The following is a 23,005-nucleotide window of genomic DNA, read 5'->3' as shown; positions in this document are numbered from 1 at the left end:
AAAGGGGTGTACACACTGGCCGCGAAATGCACGTTGAGGAAACGCAGCAAAAGGTAAACAAGGCCAAAAAGGCGGATAAAAAGCAGCGAAGATGTCTTGCAATCATCAAAAATGACTGCGAGGTGTCTCCCAGCGATGAACCCACCACTTACCTGGCGATACTCAACGTGGGACTCAGCAATGGACTCACGGAGGAGTGTCTGCTAATGGAGGCTGCCGCGACCGGTGGAAAAGTCGTTCAAGTCGTTATGTTGCCGCGTAAATCATACTGTTTTTTGATTTGCGCCAGCTTGGAGGACTCCCACCACATATTTGAGGGGATGCACAACATATCGACCATTGGACAACAGGGAGCTGTCGCCTACCTCAGCTATGTAAAGCAATTACCGGCCAATGTGGGAAAAAGTGAGTGGAACAAGCCTCTTCCCAATGGTCTTCATGTAATTGCTGACTTTGTCAGCGAAGAGGAGGAGTTAACACTGTTGAACGCCATTGGTGGGGATGGCGGAACCTCCGAAGCCACGGGAACTCTTAAGCATCGTAGCGTCAAGCACTTTGGCTTTGAGTTTCTTTACGGGAGCAATAATGTGGATCCCTCGAAGCCTCTGCAGCAGTCAATACCATCGGCCTGTGATATTCTGTGGCCGCGACTAGATAACTTCTCTTCCACCTGGGACTGGAGCTCTCCTGACCAGCTGACAGTGAATGAATACGAACCCGGTCATGGAATTCCTCCTCATGTGGACACACACAGTGCTTTCTTGGATCCCATTCTCTCGCTGTCCCTGCAATCAGACGTGGTAATGGATTTTCGGCGAGGAGATGACCAGGTTCAAGTCAGACTTCCGCGCCGATCCTTGCTGATAATGTCGGGTGAAGCTCGCTACGACTGGACACACGGCATCAGACCAAAGCACATTGATGTGGTACCCAGTGCATCTGGCGGTTTGACAACTCAAGCCCGCGGTAAGAGAACTTCTTTGACTTTTCGACGTCTGCGAAAAGGTCCCTGCGATTGCTCGTATCCCGCGCTTTGCGACACACAGCAAACCAAGGTGCCGCAGGAGTTGACCGCATCACTGGCTGCTCAGGCCGTCACTCTGGAGCAACAGAATGTCCACGAGGTGTACGATAAGATTGCGGATCACTTTAGTGAAACGCGTCACACGCCATGGCCACAAGTAGCTGAATTTCTGGACTCCTTCGAACCCCAATCTGTGGTGCTGGACATTGGCTGCGGCAACGGCAAGTATCTGGGCTGCAACCCACTGCTCTTGGCCGTAGGTTGCGACAGAGCGCAGGGATTACTTGCTGTAGGTCGTCGAAAGGGACAAAATGTGTTTCGATGCGACTGTCTCAATGTGCCCGTCCGCTCGTCCAGCATCGATGGCTGCATCAGTATAGCTGTTATTCATCACCTGGCCACCGAGGAGCGTAGACTGGCCGCCTTGCAGGAGATGGCACGGGTTCTCCGACCTGGAGGACGTGCTCTGGTTTACGTTTGGGCCAAGGATCAACGGAAGAATGATAAGAAGTCGACCTATCTTCGGCAAAACAAGGCAGTGAATAAGGAGCGTACCACTGAACAGCAGCAGCGTCAGAGGCAACATCAGGAACTGGAACAGCAGCTGCCCAACAATAACCCACTTCCTATTCACACTAATCGCACTGAGTTCCAGCAGCAAGACGTTTTGGTGCCATGGAAGACCAAGGATGAGCAGAAGACCACGTATCTGCGATACTACCATGTCTTCGAGGAGCAGGAACTGGAAAACCTGGTGTCCCAGCTGCAAGGGGTGCAATTAATCAAAAGCTACTACGACCAGGGCAATCATTGCGCGATTTTTGAGAAAATATCGAAAAACTCTTTATGAAAAGATTACATTTATGTAATTCGTTTATTTGATTTCAAAAATACACATTCACACAGTTTTACTTTGGTTTTGTGTTAGCGAATTGAACGTAAACTAGAACTTAGTTAAGCTTACTGCTGACCCATCCAAATGATGATCTATTTATTGTAGCTTTGGACCATAAATTGACAATTCCTTAATAACAACGTTTTGTGTTCCACTGAAGGGATTTTCAGTTGATGTAGGTACAAGTGCATGTGTATTTACAATTGTTGTATTTCGTTCCTAAAACAAACTGGATAGGATAGATCTCAGGTGTCTAACGCGTACATGGATAGATAAAATTTCGAGTATCATAACTAAAATGTAAAGAGACTACCTAAAACAGTGAGCGGGAGCAAATGGGCTTGGTGCCATAGATTCCTATAGTATTGTTCCTATATAAACTTCTATAAATCCATCAATAAGTTCGCCTAACACGAGATATACACTTTTGTATAGGGTACGCGCTACAGAAACATCTACACGGAATACACGTAAGAGTCTGGTTTCAAAAACACTCAGAAGTCGTCCACGGCACTTACTTTTGCAAAAAACTCTACGTCTAGTTAATAGTCATGTAATGGGATGCTTAAAGCTAATTATGGACTAGTTACAGTTTCAAACGTTTCGCTTTGGTCGTGGGTACAGTAGAGAATTTGATATGTTAGCATTGTAACATTTGGACTATGTGATTTCATTGTCTTAAAGCTAAGAGCTAAGTGTATGTATAGCAGGTGTCCAGGTATTCGGAGCTGGAGCTACGAAGTGGAGCCCGGCATGAATCACACTGCTATCCGGGTTTCTTCGAGGATCATTATATCATGAACTGAAACCCTGTTGATCCGTGCAAGGCTCTTGGACGCACATAACTAATCTTACTGGGTGTATAAATATATATATATGTATATATTTGGTAAATCTATATAGATCGCGTGTATAAGAGTGGTGGTGCCCAAGTGTTTTGTGTTTCGTTTTGGCTATATGTATAGGAGAAGAATCAAAGAGAATCGATTTAATAGTTTCAACAGCTAGGTGAGCCTACGGACTAGGTTAAACCAGAAATTCATCATCGTCGTAATATTAAAGCCTGATAGTTTACTTGTTTGTTGTTAAAGCTGATTTATCAGTTAATAGGTATGCATACACACATACACCATAATCGACTTATAAAGTTCTACAGGTTTTCCATTGTTTTTGTTTATAATGTACATATGTGTGTATACGTCAGTCGTTGTTGAATATACAAAGCTTTTCTTGCCGGGTGATGACCACTGGTACAGTATCTTCTTTGGTTTTTTCTATCCTATTACTACTTCTCGTCCTTGCACTTCCTTCTTTTCTGCATTCTACGTTTTAAAGCCTCTCACCGAAACACTTATTTGAGCAGCTGGCATACTTTCTCCGTCTCAACTATCTCGTCTCAGATTACTTAAATAGGATTTGGATTGGGACACTCTGACTGCGGCTTTGGGAATTCTTAAGGGCTATCCAGGAACAGGGGATCCGGGGTCCGGGGTCCAGTTGCCTTCAGCACGAGCTTAGATAAATGTTTCGGCTGCCATTTGTTACAAGCACTCGGCCAGCGGTGGCTTCTCAATGGGCGGCGAGGGACCGGATACGGAAACCATTGGCACGGCACTTATCTTCGGCTTGACAATCTTTAGTCCCAGGTTGCCCAGGTTCTTAGGGCTGCTGTGCGGCGACGAGGAGGCGGTCGAGGATCGCTGGTGCACCAGAACGCGCGGTTTGGCCTCGATGGCAATGATGGGCGAGGATGAGGCCGAAACGCTGGCCGTGGCAGTGGCACTGGCGAGGAGCGGCACATGGACCAGCTCCTCCACCGTCTCCGCCGAGTCCTGCGACTCGTGAACGACGGCATCAGCATCGCTGTGGATGAGTGCCGCCGTGGACAGCGTATCGCCCTCGTCGTCCTGCATGTACGGCGGTGGTGCCTCCAGCGAAATGCTGCCCACAATCATGTTGGCCGTGGTTATGGCCGCCGATCGCGCCAGCAGACTGGTCACAGCCGTGGGCGACTGCTTGCCATCGTGGATGACCGGCAGCCGGAGCAGCTCTCCTCCAGCGCCGCCGCACTCCTTCAGCTCGATGTCGTTGCTGTCCTGCGAGAGGTGTTGCTGCTTGCAGGACTCATCGTCGGTGCGCCACGGCCGCAGGCTCCTCTGCAAATGGAAATCATTCGTTGTAGTTAATGATTATAGCTCCAATCATCAGTTCATTTTAACTCACCCTTCTTCCGTTGTCCGTGATGTTCTCGGCGCTCTTGGCCTTCCTGCACAGGACACTCTGGGATCCGTGGCGACGCAGGAACTCTATGGAGTCGAAGCCTCGCCCCTCCGAGGACACAAAGATGGCCGAGTTGATACGGCTGCGGGTGCAGCGCTCCGAAATGGAGGTGGAGTGCTCCTCGGCCAGCATGTGGATGTGCTGCAATGAGAAGTAGGTCAGTAAGGATCTCCACTGGGTGATGCCGCATCCTCCGGCCAGTTGCTTACGCGGCTATTGCAGTGCAACGGTGGGTGGGCACATTCACTGCTGTCGAACTGCGTTCCGCAAAAGGAGCAGAGCAAGAGAGCAAGAGAGAGGGAAGAGAGATAGAAAGAGATAGAGAGGAGACGGTAGAGCGGACAGTACCCAACAGGGGGATTCACACGCACAACACACATAAGCCCGCACCAAGGAAATCCCGCCACACTGGAGCAAGGACGAACAAGAACAGGAGCAAGCGACAAGCGATGGACAATCTACAGCCTGGCTACACACTACTGCAGTACAGGACACGAAGCCGGGACTCAAGCGAATGCGGATTGCGATTTGCGATTTGCGATTTGTGATTTTGCTGTGAGAGAGAAGTGAGCGGGTGTGGGCCGTTTCCATCCAGTGGGTTTAGCTGCTAATCTGTACAAGGTGATTGATATTGATGGGTGAGTGGTGCGATTTGGTGCTCCGGTCTGCAATCTGAAGTGGAACTCGAACTCGAACTCGAGCTCGAAATCGAACAGGAACTCGAACTCCAGGCAAAACCATGTGAACGTGCTCCACAAGCTGCAAGTGCTGGGGGCTAGTGTTGGGCACATCCTGTGGACAAAGTCGGTGGCACTACCTTTGGCGAGGAAACGACAGTTGCCCAAATGCTTATTTGGCCAATCAAAAGGTAAGAAGTATTCAAGCACAGGCCCAACTTGCATTGGAAAATGTCAACAGTGCGTATGAGTAATAAAGGTTTAAAACACTTTCTAAATATTTTAATACTCTTATTTCAAAACGCTTAAGAAGAAGTGTAAAAACCAATTTGCCGGAAGTGAATTCAAACTAAGTGAATTCACATGACCATGTGCTGTTCCCTCGCCAAAGGGAGCCACCCAGTTTTGAGGTCGTTCCACCCAACACTAGCTGGCTGACTTACGCTGGCCGGCTCGCTGTAGTTGCTGTGGTTGAGCACCGAGGATTCGGTGTGTATGGTGTCACTGGCCACCATGCTGTGGTACTTCTGCAGCTGCAGCTGCATCGTCGACGAGCCGCGACTGTCGCGCGATCCCTCCCGGGATCGATCCGCACAGGAGTACTGCCTCCTGTACTGGCGTCTCCTTCGCCCGGCACTGGCGGATGGAATGGCATCCGTGATGGTGCCCAGCTGGTGATCAGCGCATCCCAGCGCTCGAGGCGGCAACGGAGGCGGGCGAAAGTAGCTGGGATCGTAGCTGAATTGCCGCCTCCGCCACTGGTCGTACTGCCTATAGTGGCTGAACAGGCGTCGGCGACGCAGAATTAGCTGCTTCTTGGCCTCCAGCACCTCGTCCTCCTCGACGAAGGTGCGCTCCTGTGAATTCTTGAGGATGCCGCGCTGCTGGGCGAACTTGCGCTGCTTCATGGCACCCGCCGCCTGCAGTGGCAGTATGCGATGGACGGGCTCCTTGGCCCGCTGGAGCAGCTGCTGATCCTCTCTATCCTTGTCCAGGACGTCTTCGCCCTCCACCTCGATGTTGTCGTCCCCGATGGCCTCGCCTCCGTCCAGGCTGTCCACATTCTCCAGCACATTGGCGCCCACAATGGACTGATTATCGACGCTGGGGCCGCGCACATAGGTGTTCACCGGAGTGCCATGGCTGTGGCCATGTCCGTGGCTGGACGCCGCGCTCACGGCCGCCGAGGAGGCTTCGCGGTGCGCTGGTTGCTAGCTCTCCACATCCGCCTTGTGCAGCAGGGCAAACTGGCAGCCGCAGTCGCGCTCCAGCTCCCTCCGCGGATACTGGAAGCAGCGGTCGAAGAGACCACAGCCCTCGCACCGCGGCAAGCACTGTTTGTGGGATCCGGCGGGGTGGGGTGATGGGCAGGGCCAACCAATAACCAAAAGTTCGGAAGCGGGAACAGTAAGAGCGGCAAGAGCGGCATGAGCGGGATCAGGAGCAGGAGCAGGAGCAAGTTCAGCAGGCGAGAGCGAAGTGAAAGTAGGGAATGTTTCGTCAGTGAGATCTCGGGAAAGCGCCCACCTGAACAGCAAAGCTCAAAACCAAAACCGCTAAATGCATTTAGGATACAGACGAACGAACTTCTTCAACTGTTCAAAATTATGGGTCTTAATTGTTAATGTTTGATTTGAAAAAATGTACTAATTCAATCACTAATTCCTGCGCTCAAAAAGTTCGTTCGTATATCTATGGAATGTGGATAGTACGAGTTATAAATTAGAAGTGCTCTCATATGCATAGCGCATCCTGAGCTCATTGAATCTAGGTGGAATCGCTAGTTCACATCGGCGAGCCGAAGAACGCATACCCTTTTGAAAGCTATGAAGTCAAATCCAGAGAGTATGCCCCCGAAAACTAGTGCCACAAGCCTACGGAAAAGAAAGCTAAAATAAATGCGAAATGCACGTGCTACCTTGGCAAGCAAATCAAAAGAAGTAACAGTTGAAAAGGTCGAATTTCTACAGGAGATGGGTATAAACACATTTCACTGATCAGTAAACTTGAATCAGAATCACCAGCTGATTTATGCATAAGCGGACCACTGGAGTTCCTCTGGTAAGAAGTATCCAATTGATAGGAAAATAGGACTTAATTCTCGGAAAATATTGAACATGGTTTTCAGTCTAAATTTGGGGAATTAGTCGGGGTTGTGCACGGGTTAAAAAGGAAATAGTGATTGTACTTTGTTCAAAAGGAGTCGAATATTTACTTAAATTGATGCATAGAAAAAAGCGAGTAAAATGCAAAGATATTTTTTGTTTGTTTCGTATATAAGTAAATTGGAAGAATTTGTTATTTTTGAATACCTTGACAAAGAAATCGGGGTGTAGGTTCTAAAAATGAAGCATAACAAAAAAATGAAACAGAGATAAGTTCCTTCGCGAAAATCCAAACGCTCAGCGCTCCGAGTAATCCTAGAAACCCGCACAACCATCATCCATCCCTCCACCTCCCCGATCGGGATCGGGATCGAAAGCGGCATTGGGATAGCAACAAGAGTCCCCGGTAGGCGATACTCACCTGGTGCGAGTGCTGTCCATTGCATCCGCTGGCGCTGCACACGCCCGTGCCCGGCACCTTCAGCTGCTCGTGCTTGTAGTCCGGCTGGTAGGGCAGCAGCATCCGGATCTTGCCCCACCGGTTGAAGAAGAGCGCGATGGCTCCGGCCCAGACCATCAGCACGATCAGCACAATGCCGATCTCCACGCCGCGAATCTGCACCAGGAAACCAGGAACACAGCAAAGGATCAAGTATTAAAATAACAACATGGCTAAATGCATATTCTGAACTTGCGCTCATAATCCACTTATTGAGATAATTGACTTTAAAGCCAATAACCGAAATTCAATTATCTCCATTGCTAATGCGAATTAATTGGATATCATTGGTGCTCACCGTGGGCAATTCCCTGGTGGTGCCATGGGTCAGGGTGTTAGTGGCCGTGGAGGTCACGTCGTCGCCAAAGATGCTGGCATTATTGCTGCCATTGCGACCGCCATTGCTCCCGTTGCCATAGATGCCCGGCGGAAAGTCGTGCTGCGAGGTGTTCTTGGGCAGATCTGGTATGGAAATCGAGTAACTATAACCATGTCTGCAGAAGCAAATCCCTAGGATACTCACCCAGCGTCTTGAACTTGATCTGGCCGCGGCTGCGGTACTTTTTGCCCTGCCAGATGGCCGTCACAACGAGGGAGTACTGTGTGCTGGGCAGCAGGCGATCCAGGACAATGGCCTCGCTGCTGCCGGCGACGTCCTGTACAACCCTGTAACTTAAATTAATTCAATTACCACTCTCGAACGGCAGCTAAGGGGAGGTGTTGCGGGGTGGAAAGTGGGTGGTTCCAGGATTGTGCAATCGCATGTGTGTGTTTGTGCTAATTGAACCAACTTTCAGTCGTGAAATATGAGGCCGGTCCGTGTTGGTAATTACAGCATTGGCCAATATTTCACTTTGTCACTTTCTCACAGCGCAGCTACCAAACATGTCCTAGATTTGCCAATTGAGCTCACATTACCCACCCCAATCATCCCAACCACCTCGCCCCACCAAAGATCCTGCTTCCCGTGTGTCCGGAGTGTCGCGCTGCCCACTGGCGAATGCCCCAAGCGGCGGGGGGAGTGGGGAGGGCAATGGCAAAAGTGGCCCAGACTTCTGGCCTTTTGTGCACCGGCTTCCATGGCTGCGAGTGTAGCAACTACAAGCGCCTGACAAATGATTCATTATTCATACGTGTAACAAACGCAGAACCACCGCTCTCACACACAACTATGTGAGCCACCCAATGGCCCCCCAATGGCGCCCGGTGGCGACGGAGCCCAAACAGAAAACAGAGAACAGAAGTATGCCCCATTTCGCCAGCAGACGGAGCAAAAACACCAAACGCCAAACAAGCAATCGTAAATGTTGGAAAAACAAAACACAGGTAAACAATGTCGCTTCACCGCCCTAATGATGCCCTGTTTACGGCGGAATGCATTTTAGAAAAATGCCTGGAATATCACAAAGTCAACTGTTTTTTGAATACTCTTTAATGTTAAAAGGATTATTTTATATATATATATAGAGCACTATTTCGGACCTTTATAAGCATACACGATTATTATTGCTGATCTAATCAGTATGCACGTAAGCAGAAATAATGATTTTGTATGGGGCAAGCCATTCGGTGCAAAGGTCAATAGATTCTTGTTACTTTCTCCACCTTTTGTTTCGGAAAAATAAATCGGATATAGTGAGCGATAAATATTCTAACTAATTAGATGCTTATATGTTGCTAACACAAAAAGGCCATGAAGTTAAGCAGGAAAATGGGCTTTAATAGGATTTTCTAACAACATTTTCTAATGACCTTTGAGTAACAATGCCAATTGATACGAATTAAGGACATAAGCGCATTGTGAATTCACATCTGGCTGGCGCGCAAAAACTGCTCTCGATTCGAAGCCGCCGTAGGCGACTGCTAAATAATTGATTAGCCACATGTGTCGCATCCATTTGCATACAGCCAATAGACCCGCGGGGCCGTAGGGCAACTGGAATTGGTCCGAATTGGGCAAACAGCGGCCATTCGATCCCATCCCATCCTAGTCCTACTCCCATCCTGTCTCCAGGCTGCCACATGTGACAGCAGCAGGCGCTGTCTAAAGTTTCGCCGCTAAAGTTTTCATCATCGTGCGGCGTCGCTGGGGGGAAATCAAATTTAAGCTCCCCTTTTCCTCGGCTCTTTGGGCATTAAATTTCGGCGAGGAAGCCGCTTATTATACACAATTTAAACACACGCCATGGCAGCAGTTTTACTGGCATTTTTCTGGGTGGATCCCTTGGCCTTTTGGCTGGCCACCAGAAATGCAAGCGAATTTCCTTTTGCAAAAGGCAAAGAGGAAAAAGGAAGGAAGGAAGTTTCTAATTTTCTCGTCGGTTTTCCCCTTTCCAACTTTACGGCCTGATTGCGGGCTCTGGAAGTTCATTTGATATTCAGAAATATGGCTGGATATGCAATTCGGCCGGGTTTTTTTTTTTTGCCTTCTTTTTTTTTAATGTCCCCTTTTGTGAGCGGTATCCGGTTTATTCCGGCTTGATAAATAAACAATTAGCTTACAGGACCGTACAGGCCGTACAACTTTCGCATTCGTTACTCAAACTTCGCAGTATGCATACAATATGTCACACAAAATATACAAATGTGTACTCGCACGAAGGGCTTTCTGTTCTGTTGTTATTTAATAACTTATAACTTTCATGGGACTGGTTTTGAAAAAAAACAAAAAAAACATAACTTTTAGCCGTCATGTGTTGCCTCGAATGTAACCAAGCATTTTTGGTTTGATTCGCTTTGCGACAATCGTACTGCTCCTTTGCACCTTTGCACGTTTGAACTTAAAAATTCAATTAAAAATACGCATACGCCCCGTTGGCCGGCGCCATCAATGTTCAATGAAGGCTTTTCGGGGCAGGACTGATAACTGCCAAGGAATAATCGACCGCAAGCACTCGAGTTCCTTGGCAACAGCACAATAAGCCAGCTTATTTGGCCATACACATGCCATATACAAATCGGGTTTAGTTTATGTTGGCACAATGCTTTCGATTCCATTTCCTGTTACTGCGCGGCCCGTGCACTTTTGTGGCTTATACTGGAAAATTTATGTCGTCATCGCAGCTGGAAGCACACTCAAATCTCATCCGCTCACAACAGCTACATAGCAACTATAGCTATCTACGTATATATGCACATACATACTATATACACTTCAGTGGGGCCTTGGCATTTCAATTTCAATTTCAATTTTAATAATGTCAAATTGGCTCTAAAAACACCGATAAGAATAGTGAATAAAATCCAGCACACGGCTACCTATTGATCGGGACTTTCCATTTATTCCGCCTTTGTCCAGCACATGTCCTGCCCCGCCCCTTTCTACGCCTCGTGCCACTACTCCTCCTCCTCCTCCGCTGGGACAGTAATTGTTATTAATTATTATTGTTATTGATGGTGCTTGACATGCTTGGACGTATTGAACTCCCACCCCCTACAACAGGCACTCATTGTTCGTCAAGAATTTCATAAATCCACTTAGTAATTTGGAGCATGCATGGTACACTGGCAGAAAATCTAGTTACCCTTACTATTTGCCATGTTGTTCTTTTGGGTATTTCTTGTACTTATTGTTTGCCACCTACATTTATAGTCAAGATTGTCTTTGGTTTTCAATAAATTATATCAACATAAGTACCCCCAGCTAGTCGCAGTTTTTCTCGCAGTGCACGGCCAAGTGCATATCGATGTGTGTGTGTTGGCCCGTATCTGTTGTATACCTGTCCGAAACATCTACGACAAAAACCCATTTCACTTGGGGGCTCGAGCCCAAGGCGAAGCCCAAGCTAATGGCAAAGCCAAAGCCAAAGCCAATGGTAAAGGCAAAGGCAATGGCAAAGGCAAAGCTCGAGCCGACTCACCGTCACAACGTGTCTATGTACAAATCATACATTATTCAGGGACACAATTTACTCGAAAAACGGCAGGAAGATAGAACAGAGTGAAGCCACCGCCAATCACCCTACACCACCCACCACCACCCACCATAATGACTGGCAGTCGGAAGTATGTAATACTCGTGCAACAAAAATCGATAGGAAAGTAACACAAAAATTAAAAACAAACTGACTAATAAATAATGACCGAACGAACAAAGCAACTACCAAAAAATAAAAAAATGAAAAACACACACAGACCAGCACTTAGTCTTAGTCTTAGTCTTAGTTTTGTAATAAAATTTTTGACATAGGCGTGAACTTTATAGAACAACGGGCCAAAATGACTGCTCAGTGCTGGAATGGCGGGCAGTAAAAGACACAACACGCTCTTGCAGTCAAAAGCCAAAAGAAAAAGGCCAACACTCACCTACACACACACACACACACACACACACACACACACGCACGCAAGGCGGGCCATTAAATTGAAAAACACCTTGGCCAAAACGGTCGACTTCGTCGGACTGCAGTCAAAAGGCAGAGAAGCAGAGAAGCACAAAAGCCGAGCACTTAACTTATTACACGGACGGCATTTCGTGGCAGCGAACGGGCTAAAATGCCCGGTCCAAGCCAAGCTGCCACTGCGAGAACAGACTTGGCCAACACGGAGCGGAAGTGCTTAGTTTGCTGGCGAAATATGCAAGCTATTCGCTACATCGCACTGCCATCGTTCAGTGCACTGCGAGAAGTAGATGCTCAAGAAGATTAAATTAAATTGTAAATTCATGATAAATAAAGTATTTTTATAGTTAGTTTCAAAGTAAAGTAGTTAGGAAGTAATCCTAACTACCCAATCTTGAACTGATGTTTTTACCAGAATGGCAAGCATTGGTTGGTAACATTTTCTCCCAGTGCAGGGGATAGTTTCTGCTCTTCCGGTTGCCACGCAGCAAACACGAGCGTTGAGCAACAGCAATCAGCGAGAACGGGACGTGTATATGTAGGTGGCAATGCAAATGGGAATGCAAAACGCTGGAACGCTAGGATGTTGGATGTTGGATGGTAGATGGTAGATGGCAAATGCTGAACTGCAGGCAAGTCGGCAGCAGCTGGGCTGCATTATTCGGTAAATCATCAGGAGAATTGCCAGGGGAGATATCTGAAGAAGGCGCGGTAGCAAAGTCCCTGACATATGAGTGCACATGAGCTCGCAGCTCATGAATATGGCTGCAAAGCCAAAGGCATTGCCATATTGCCATATAAGCTGGCAAACTTGGCCAACTCGAAGTTTTCCCAGCTCAAGTTACTCGCAAATCGAAGCTAATTGAGTGGCAATAAAGTTCTGCGCTCTTAAATTGCGCTCACATGCGGCAAAGCCTTAAGTTCCACTAGCAGCATTTATTAATTAACTATATTTTAGTTTCCAATTTTAATGGGACATATTAAGTTTAAACTAAACTGTTAGAGTTTGATATAAAGACGCTATACAAATAAATGCCGAGAACGAACTCAAATGGAACTTTGCTTTGATAAATTCTTCAGATAATTTGTTCAGATAATTTGTTCAACTACAATCAAATTTGTATGCCAATAAAACTCAGGAAAAGCTTTTGCATTTTATCTCTTAAATCTTGATCTCAGTTAGTTTTCTATGCAGCGTTTTTGCCATGAACTTGAAAATGCTAAAGAGAATCGGGCATAATTGGAATTTCTATGAGCCTGCTGGTTGTTCAGGCCAGGGAAATTGAGTTGTAATTCCTTAGAAGTTGGCCAAGCATTGTGTACGAAACTCGCACTTTTGCCTTTTGTTTTAAATAACTTGAATACAAATACACGGCGCTTTTGTTTTTCTTTTGGCCCCCACTCGCGGTCAATTTGGCCCCAAGTCTCCCATTTACTTGGGGCCATTCCCACCCACTCCCTGGGTTTACTTTAACTTGGCCCGTTATTTAGCTCATGGCCAAGCAAACACACACAAATACACTGACAGACCGGCCTCTTGACTGACCGCTGCCACGCCCCTCCGCCCACTGACGCCCACAAGCCGCACAGAGCCCCAAAACTCACTCCATGGGGCGTCAATTGCAGGCAGAGTTTTTCTTTTGTCCACTCGAGGTCTGCATAAATGCAATTGCAGTTGCCTTACACGGCGAGAAAATGGGAGGAAGTTACATATTCATGCTCCTTGATAATGCTGAGTGTATGAATGGTGAAAAGCCTTGTCGAAGGGTAGTATTATCCAGGAATTTAGAAGCAGTTGAGTAGCGTTTACAATTTAAATAAATCATATCATTGGAGAGCCTCCCCAGCTAACAAAATATGGCCAATGCTTTTGGGCCGTGCAATTGGAAGCCGTCAGAAGCCCAAAGCCCCTTTAAGCCCGTCAACTGAATGGTAAGTGAGTGTGCTTCGCCGTCATTTGGACAGTGGCCGTCAAGTGGCCCGGCGGATTGAGTTTTAGCTTTGTTAGTGGTACCTACCTGTCGTCCGTGGGCTTGTACGTCACGATGTACTTCTCGATGGGATGTGCCTTCAGATCGATTTGCGTCTGCCACGACACTCGGACCGCCGTGGGCGTGAGGAACGTAACGGTTATGTTCTCCGGCGTGGCCGGAATGGTGCCTATTATAGGGATAATTGCTTGTTATTATGCCATTATCGTACTGTAAATGCCCGTGCTACATATATACACATATAGTGCTTTATAGTACAAACACTAGTCAAGTTTATGCGTCTGGGGATTTAAGGGATTTGGTTTGAGCCGTATCGTAAAGACGTCAGCCCTTAAGTTGTGTCATAAAATTAGGAGCTTTGCGTATATTCTTCGCCTAATCTCTTGGCCCTCAAAGCAGATTACATTCGTCACTCGAGTTGTCAATCTTTTATCAATTGACCATTTGGGGTCTCTTACCACTTCGGATGCTTTTCAAATTGTCAAGATTTAGATTGTTATTTAATACGAATTATTTGGTCGTTTGGAAATATGCCACATTCTAAGCCAAATGCATTCATTTAGTATAAGCTGGGGGATAACACATTACGGCTTAAACAAATTTTCTAATGTATCTAGAAGCTTAACAAAAACTACAAATCTCAATGCTGAATACATCTTATTCTATGCTTTTATTTGCCGATTGACCTCAATTCTATATTCTAAATGCAGCTTTGGTAAATTTATTTTAAATTTAAGTCCTTGCTTGTATATAAAAGTAAAAGCTGAAGATATACAAACAAAACTGATTAGATGGTTTTCAATAGAACAAGTAAAAGCGAACATTTGCAATAAAATATCAATTGGCTTGACCTGAATTTGTTTTATACCCTGCCGCATATCTAAGACTATAAATACAGAGTAGTTAGATTGCTAGACATTGCTAAAGATAAACCCAAGTTGAATTGGATGACCCTGGAGGAAACTTATAAGGAGGTGGTAAAAAGTCGTCTAAAAGTCGTTGGGCAAACGAATAATCGCTGGGAGCACTGTTCTGAGCCCAAAGCAAAGGGTGTTGTTGGTGTCAACAGCTTGAACTGCTTAGGGTTAAGGTATCGCAGGACATGACATTGTTGCTCCAAATTATAACGACTTCTTTGGGAGGATTTAGGACCCTAAGTTCAGGGACTTGGGATCTGCTCTTCGTACTCACCCGCTAGGCAAGCGTTAACAAACAGCACAGCTATGAGCACAAACATGCTTTCGAATGAATCCTGCTTTTGCTTTTGTTGCTGCTTTTCCTGATTTTCCTGTTTTTCCTGCTGCTGCTGGGACTTTCCCCTTTTTTTTCTCTGTGGGCGGTTTACCTCCTTGCTACGGTTTCCGCTTGGCTAATTCGTTGTTGCAGTTTCGGGTTTTTTCCCACAAAATAGTTGCTCTCCCTTTTTTTGTTTTTTGGGGTTTATTTTTAAAATAATCTAACTAAACATAAAATCAGTCTTGCTTTGTGTCCAGCACACTTTCTTTTGCAATAATGCCTTTAATCGAGTTTCAAATTTGCAATTGTGCAGCTGCAGCGCTTTCGTTTTCTGCTAATTGACTTTGTCAATGACATTTGCATGAAAAGTTTTTCCCGTGTATTTATGTCCTTGCGGGGGTTGTGGTGGGGGGCGAGGGGAGCTTGGGGAATTTATGCGTGTATAGTTTTATAACACATTTTTATGGGGCTCCGTGTGCGTCCGTCTCTCCGGTGTCTCCGGTCTGAATCGTCATCGAATCGGAATCGAATAGTATCGCATTTGATGAACGTTCCGATAGTGTGCTATATTATATAGTTGGGGATCTGGAAGGGCGGGGGGCACTGTGCACTGGGAGTTGGGTAAGTGGGATGAGTGGGCTGAGTGGGTTGAGTGGGTTGAGTGGTGTGAGTGGTGTGAGTGGGGATATAGCAGCAGTAGTTTTTCCGTTTCGTGCTCGCCTCTGTTCAACTGGGGAATTATTCACATTGCGTTCGCTTTTTGTTTTTGTATTTATTCTTTTTATTTTTATTTTTATTTTGCTTCTGCTTCTGCGGCTTGTGTTATTATTCCTTGCTGTTCATTGCTTTTTGGTGTTGTTGTTGTTGCTGCTGCTACTGTTCGACTTTATAAAAATCAATAAAAAGCGACTTTTTGTCTGACAGCCGTTGATTTGGATGGCAGCCTAAGTGAGTTTTTGTTCTGCCTCCGATTGTGTGTTTCTATTGAGGTTTCAATTTGGGCTTGGGTTTGGGGTTTGAGTTTTGGGTTCTTCTGCTCTGTTGCTTTCGGCCCTACTAAACCACACACATATATATATATAAATATATATTTACGAAATGAATTCAGGGAGAACAGGCCTTAAAAGCGACCACCTGTCGTCGCCTGTCGCTTTGGTCCTTTTGTAATTCCTGCGGTTTCCTGCTGTCGATTTTATTTAGTCTGTTACACTTTGTATTTTGTTAACAATTCCGGCATAATTGCCAAAGCACTTGGCCCGCATTTTCTGCGACCTGTGATTTTTCTGATTCAATTTTGGCGTTTGTTTTTCCTCGGCGCTGCTTTCGGCTTGCGGTTAATTATGGCCCAATGTTTTTGGCTGTGAGGAGGCTGCAATAAATCAGAATGGCATTAATGGCTTGCGGCAAAATATGCGCATATATTTGTGCGAAAACTATACCACTAACCATTGTGTGTGTGTGTGTATGTCTGTGTATGAGTTTCTGTGCAACATTTACATTAATTATAATGAGCTGTGTTCTCAACTCAATCACAATTAAGCGAACACGACTCATTCGTTATTCATTAACCAGATCGAAGCAAAGAAAACAGAAACGAAACGCAATTACATTATGTGCTGCATACTTTTTGGGGCTCTGCCTTCGAATTTAATTGGCATTGCGCATACGCCATGTGGACAACCTTAGCTCCGAAATACACACCCAAACTAACCACACACACACACAGACTGACTACACACGCATACCTAATGTGCTATACATAATCCCACATTCAATCCATGTTTCATCTGCATCAGACAATTCAATTTGTGGATTGCTCCGATCATGCATGAGTATTGTGGAGAATTTCCCTTTGTGTTTTCAGATTTTCGATTAGCATGCACGGCTGGAAACTATGTGGTCAACATGTGCGGTCTGCGTTTTTGCTTTTTTGACTCGCTTTTTTTTAGACTTTTAGCCCCGCAACCTGTTGATGGTGTAAATTTTTAAACTCATTTATTGGCGCCGTTTACTCTGATTTTGCACTTCTCACGAAACGAAAGCAATAATGTCCTTTCACTGGCATTCCAAAGAAATAACGAAACCCAGCGGACTGTGGCCGATTTCACTTGCTCGAAAAACCAATTGGGAGAACTGCCATCAAATGTCTGTAAAAAAAGGGACCCATGTTTTATGGCCAATATTGAAGAGGAAAAGTCCTGATGGGACCTGCAATCGATGTTGGCTACAAATCTCTTCTATTACTTCAAACATATAAAGTGCGCGCACATAGGCGACAAAGTTGTACAAAGTTAGACTTATTAAATGTTTGCAAGTATGGGCAAACAAAAAGTACAGCACTTCATAAAGGTCGTTAAAACTTGATTTCTTTAGCTTTATGCTTAATACTTGGAGTATTAGGTTAAGTGAGCGATAATCTCTTAATACATCAAATTGCTGTCGAGTGTCATTCAACTTTTCGCCATATCTCAGAAAAATGATTGCTTGCACTTAAGTAAATAACACCAGTTAGCAGCTGTCATTGTCCAAGGATAATTGGGATTACTCTCGCTGACTGGACACTCTTATCTTTTGGTCAGCCACCGACCACGCCCACCGCTTTCATGCACGCCCCCTGGCCAGCGACGGGCAACCGCTCGATACTCATTAAATTTATGCATTTATGTCTCATTTTTGTCGGTCGAGAGACCCTTAAAAGTTTTATGAACTTTTGGCATACACTTTGGCATGCTTTTGGGGCTTTCGGGAACAAGATAGCAACAGCCATGAGAGAATGTGTAATGAGTGAGCGCACACGCTTTGCAATTTAAATGATTATTTTTAAACGCAAAACGAAGTAAATAAGGAATAAAGTTTACAAATTCCAAATGAAATATCGTGGAGATCGGCCAACAGAAGTGCATAAAAGCGACATGACTGCTTTCTGAATAAGAAATTAAATTATCAAAATTCCCAAGAAAAGAATTTCATTAAGGCGTTGAAAGAAAACCAAGCAGGATGACGTGACAACTGCTTGAGTATTAATATGAAGTTCATATATAACTGCTGAAGTGCTGCAAAGGGTGTGCAAATACGAAATTAAATTTACATGTTCGCATTTAAAATTTTAAATAACAACATATGCAGCGATTATGAAGCTGAAGAGTGTAGTATTTAGAAACCAAATGGAGAGGTATGTGAAACTGTGTTGACGCGGTAAAGCGCAAATTCGAAATTAAATTTAAAAATTCAAAAAGTGTGTTGCTAATTGAACGGGGGAATAATAAAACAGAGCCCCAAAGAGCTGACGCATCGTCGGCGGGGGCAGACAGGTGGAGGTTGAATGGGTTAAACTGGGTGAAAATGGGCGAAAATGGGTGGTTGGCCGGTGCTGGAATTCTGTGAAAATTGGGGAGCGAGTGCATGCATTCCCGCAGTGGAAAATAAGTAGGTGAAAGCAGTTATCGTTAAACGAAAATGGCGGCTAGTACGCGCTGTCGCTTTCGCTTTCGGTTTCGCTTTCGCCAACGCTCTTAATTATAACGACGTCACATGCACAAAGCCACGCTCTCACACACACATACACACACACAGAAGAAACACACACATATGAAAACAAACAAACGCACACACGTCAGTTGATAATTTTCTGGGTTTTTATTGCATACTCTGCGGCGCAGGGACTCCTTTGGCATTTGGCGCGTCTGTTTGGCTTAGCTGCCAACTGGCGGACCAGGATTGTCAGCCGGGCAGACAATAAATCAATCAGCTGTGCCAACATCAAATTCCTGCGCAGAAAATGATCAAATGCTCCAATGCTCCAATGCTCCCATGCCTCCGCGCCATATATTCCCAGCCCGGCATATTGGTAGTCGCGTGTGGCGCGGTGTGCGAGCGCTATTAACAAAAAGGTCAACTTGGCCGCTACAATTGAAGCCCGAAAGCCGGGAGGCACAGCCAAAAGGAATGGAATGGATAGGAATGGCTAGGAAAGGAAAGGAAAGGGCTAGGGAAAGTGGGAAATACCGGGCTAAAGCTTGTGTGTGTGCTGCGCTCCAGCTTTTACACCGGTGCACACTGCTCGAAAGTCAACATTTGACCTGGAACTAATGACTAAACCGGCAAGCCAACATGGCGGATGAGCAATAATGCCAGTCAAAGTGACACATAAAGCCTATCTGTGCGTGTCGCAGCAGCTGCAATTTAAAATGAGTTCATAGTTTATATCTAGCTTAGCTTAGGTGTATTTTGAGTACAATTTTAAGTTAATATTTTTAGTTAGGAAGTGAGCTGAATTTTTAAATTAACTTTAAATCATGAAATCATAAAATTAAATCATGAACAAACATTTTATTTAGGCCTAAAGAAATTTAGAGTGCACTCTGAAAAATGCAGAAATTTTTCCCAGTGCAGAGTGTATATTTGAACAAGTGCGAGCACTGGTGTGTGTAAGTGAAACGTTTCGGAGCGAAAGAGAGGGCGAAAGAAAGGACGGGCGCATGCTATTATGTCCTGGCTGTAAAACAAAAAAGAAAAGGCTAGAGAAAATAAGGGAAAACACTTGACTCCAATTTCGGCGAGATTTTCCACAGTTATGCTGGGATGCAGAGGATGGCGGAAGATCGCTGATGAAAGGAGTGCAGGGCGAGGAGGGGGGAAATCAGGGAAACAGGCTGCCAAGGACGATGATAAAAAATTAAGCGCGTGATGGGGGGCTAAAGTGGGCTTTAATTGAGTACTACTTTCAGCTTAAAGCTCGCGAACATAAAAGAGCTGGTAAAAAAATAATTTAAGTAAAGAAAGACCAAAATGGAAAATGTGTTTCTCTCTTTCTGCAGTGCGCAGTTGAGTGTGGGAAGTTTGAAAATTTGAAACATAGAAAAATACTCAAGAAAAACAATGAAATAATAAGCAGTTGAAAGCTTCTTTCGTTTCAAATAACTAACAAGATACCCTCAATTTCAATGGATAAATTACCCATATATGTACATAATATTCCAAATTATAATTTCTATGATCGTGTTAGGCAGGAATTTCATTGGATCCTCAAAATTATAGCTATCAGATTATTAGCTTATTAGGAGCTACATAATGAGAGAACTTTACGTTGTTACGCACTTTTAGACTTTTTGATTGATTTCCTCATGCTGTGTTCATTTGGGCGTAAACTCATTCGCTTACAATAAAATTTTGTTTATTTACAGATCGCTAATGAGCACAAGCACAAGCAACTTTCAGCGATGAAGAAATTTCCATTTTTAATCGGTCAAACTTTGCGGCACTTTGCTCGACTTCGTGCAAGTCCACAAATACGCGGAGCGAGTCGTGTTAATATATATCTATATATATATATAGAATCGGTGCATATATATATCTAGATGTACTGCCACATGGTGGAGCAATGCACGCAATGCGACGACTGTGGTTGCGACGGATTTAAATTTAAACGAACATTTACGTTTTACGGGCATTTTGCCGCCGATCCGATTTTCATTTGACCTGTTCTAGTTGCGGTGAATGTGCGGATATCTGTATACATACATACATACATATCTACATATATGCATATGTGAATGTCTATGGCTGCATGTGTGTGTGTGCTGCCCGTGGGATTCTTTGTGGAAAACGATTTGTTTATAATAACGCAGTACGTGCGACTCGCTATGGTTCGAATGGCCAAATAAAACAGGGGAAATTGAGAAATGGAAAAGATTTACAGCAGTGCAAGGGCGATGTATTAACCCACACAAAAATTTCAAAAACAGCCAGGTTAATTGTGAATTCGCTGCTTGTTTTCGCCAAACAAACGAAACAGGAGCATTAAAATTACTTTTTAATTGCCACAGCTGTGCTGCTGCTTTTCAGGTTGAGTTCGCTGGCTGACAGAGTCCATTAGGCCATTTTCCATTCCATTTCATTTGCGTTTTCATCGCACACCCACTTCCCCCTCACTTCCGTTACTGATTTTCGCCATTTAATTGGCTTAAAATTCAGTCGCCTTCTTGAGAAGAGCCGCAAAGGACTCAGGACTCAGTTCTCACTGTTAATTGAGCTACTGTCACAAAATCACACAGAAAAGAAATTATATGAAATGTAACACCAAGGTATTTTTCAGCCCAAACATGGATAATTTCACAATAGTTTGCCAATTATTTGAGAAAAACGTGACAAGCACTCAGGTCGTAAATCGATAGAAAATAATAAAAGTGCCATAGAGCATTTTAATAGCTTGTCTAGATCAATAATATTATTAATTACAATGTAACTTTGCGTATAAACTAGTTTCCAACTATCTGTTACATATGAAAAGGAACAAATTGCTGTGGATAAATGATAACTGTGTGGAAATTCTTTTGCAGTGGACAAACAAAAGTTTCAACAGCTCGCGGCACGCTTGAAATCTGCAAAACACACACAATCCAGCCATCAACGGCTGTGTACACTGTCACACAATTTGCAAGTTTCTTTTATTTTTTTATTTACTTTTTGCCGTCGGTCTCTGGTTAACCGGCTCAGCCACCTGCTAGTGACACGCCCCTCCGGCTCGCCGCCTCCTCCGTGCGGGTCGCTCCCCTGAATACAATACTGATTCTGATTCTGAGTCTGAATCGGATGTGGATGCGGTTTCGGAATCCCAGTCCCAATCTCTGGCCCGATCCCTACGCGCTATCAGAGCTGGAAAGGCGTGCATCCACTGATAACGGCGAAAACAAACACTTCACTGCGCTCGGTTCTCAGTTCTCATTTCTCAGTTCTCAGTTCTCAGTTGGCTGTTGTCTGCACTCGGTTCTCTGCCCGATTAACTGTGCTTTGGAGCCACTGCCTTTCGCTTTCGCTTTCACTTCCGTTTCCGGTTTCCGTTTGCTCGTTGTGCTGCGGCCGACGCGAAAACTACTACTGAAATGGACAGCGGAAAATGAAAACGAAACTGAACCGAAAAAGCCGAGAGAGAAAAGCTTTCCACGCCAGAAGAGCACGGAATGGAAATGCCCAGTTGACTGTTTTATGGCTAAATCGGATAGATGGGGTCTACTTGAAGAAGTCATCTAATAAACTTAAGAAGCATTAATGGGTTCCGCAAAAAAAGTACACACACTAACATGTTTCTAAAATAAATTAACCTTAATGTTAACCAATTTAAAAAACTGCTAATTTTCTAGACAAAAAAATCATTTGCTTCTGATATGTCTTATTTATTATTCCTGTAATAAAATACACCAACGCAGTCGTACTAACAATTATTTCATTAGTCAATACTACTATTAAGTGCTTTATACGCATGGAAATTGTTTTGTCGGCTAGGAAAACCATTAATCAAGCCAATTCCCCACCCAATTTATTGTCCCAACTGGGAGTGCTCAAACCATTTTCGGCATATCCAACTTGTAGGATTGTGGCCACAAAAGCTTTTCCCCCTTCTCAAGACTTTCCCAGCTGCAGAGAGGCGAGCAGCTTTTCTTTAACTAACAATTTCTTGCGTTAGGTCGTGTTCGCCGTGCCAAGGAGACGATTGCCGCCAACTATTTGTGGGGGTTTATGGGGCAGGGCACAATGTTTGGGGACACAACTGACCGACTGACTGACTGACTGACTAACTGGCTGACTGACTGACTGACTGACTCACTGACTAACTGAGTAACTGGCTGATTGACTAGCTGACTGACTGACTAACTGACTAACTGACTTACAGGCTGATTGACTGGCTGTCTGATTTACTGACTAACTGACTGCCTGATTGACTGACTGACTGACAGACCCATATTCAGCGAAAAGCGCATTCACAGAGTTCAAGTGCGATTGTGTGGCTGCTGTTGTTGTTTTTGTTGCCCAGGAAACGAACGCAAGTTTCAGCGGAAATTTCAATGTTGTTTTTAACAGGCTCTTATCTTTCATCACTGCCCCCCTCCCCCCTCTCTAGTCACTCGAGGGTTTAAATTAAAAGCATACTTAGCAGCGCTTAATTACTTATTCATGGACGC

General features: G+C 44.9%; 2 protein-coding genes across 6 annotated transcripts; one reads left to right on the top strand and one right to left on the bottom strand.

Annotated features, from left to right (window-relative positions):
• Window position 1: 1 nt before the first annotated feature.
• On the top strand, window positions 2-1,935 carry LOC120445400 (alkylated DNA repair protein alkB homolog 8). Its single transcript, XM_039625810.1, has one exon. The coding sequence runs from the start codon at window positions 27-29 to the stop codon at window positions 1,872-1,874; it is 1,848 nt and encodes a 615-aa protein (XP_039481744.1). The 5' UTR covers window positions 2-26; the 3' UTR covers window positions 1,875-1,935.
• Window positions 1,880-22,044, bottom strand: LOC120445401. 5 transcript variants are annotated; one of them, XM_039625811.1, is made up of 10 exons: window positions 21,510-22,044; window positions 15,003-16,416; window positions 13,839-13,980; window positions 8,004-8,152; window positions 7,779-7,942; window positions 7,403-7,597; window positions 7,189-7,215; window positions 4,409-4,456; window positions 4,143-4,340; window positions 1,880-4,075 (listed from the first exon to the last, which is right to left on the bottom strand). In XM_039625811.1, exons 2-10 carry the CDS (start codon window positions 15,046-15,048, stop codon window positions 3,461-3,463), a joined length of 1,584 nt encoding a protein of 527 aa, XP_039481745.1. In that variant the 5' UTR covers window positions 15,049-16,416; window positions 21,510-22,044; the 3' UTR covers window positions 1,880-3,460. The 5 variants fall into 5 exon arrangements, with proteins under 5 accessions (XP_039481745.1, XP_039481747.1, XP_039481748.1 ...); XM_039625813.1 differs by lacking the exon at window positions 7,189-7,215 and having other exon boundaries at window positions 21,510-22,043; XM_039625814.1 differs by lacking the exon at window positions 7,189-7,215 and having other exon boundaries at window positions 8,004-8,146; window positions 21,510-22,043.
• Between the last annotated feature and the right edge of the window lie 961 nt (window positions 22,045-23,005).

This window comes from Drosophila santomea, chromosome 2R (assembly GCF_016746245.2).
Source record: "Drosophila santomea strain STO CAGO 1482 chromosome 2R, Prin_Dsan_1.1, whole genome shotgun sequence".
Classification (NCBI taxonomy): Eukaryota; Metazoa; Arthropoda; class Insecta; order Diptera; family Drosophilidae; genus Drosophila; species Drosophila santomea.
This window is presented reverse-complemented; position numbering and strand designations above follow the sequence as displayed.

Excerpts from the sequence above, each read along its gene's own strand:
- LOC120445400 (XM_039625810.1), top strand. The coding sequence starts at position 27 with ATGCACGTTGAGGAAACGCAGCAAAAGGTAAACAAGGCCAAAAAGGCG.
- LOC120445401 (XM_039625811.1), bottom strand. The coding sequence starts at position 15,048 with ATGTTTGTGCTCATAGCTGTGCTGTTTGTTAACGCTTGCCTAGCGG. Across the intron at positions 8,153-13,838 it reads TACAAGCCCACGGACGACAG|TTACAGGGTTGTACAGGACG; the intron begins GTAGGTACCACT and ends AATTAATTTAAG. Across the intron at positions 4,076-4,142 it reads TCACGGACAACGGAAGAAGG|AGGAGCCTGCGGCCGTGGCG; the intron begins GTGAGTTAAAAT and ends TTCCATTTGCAG.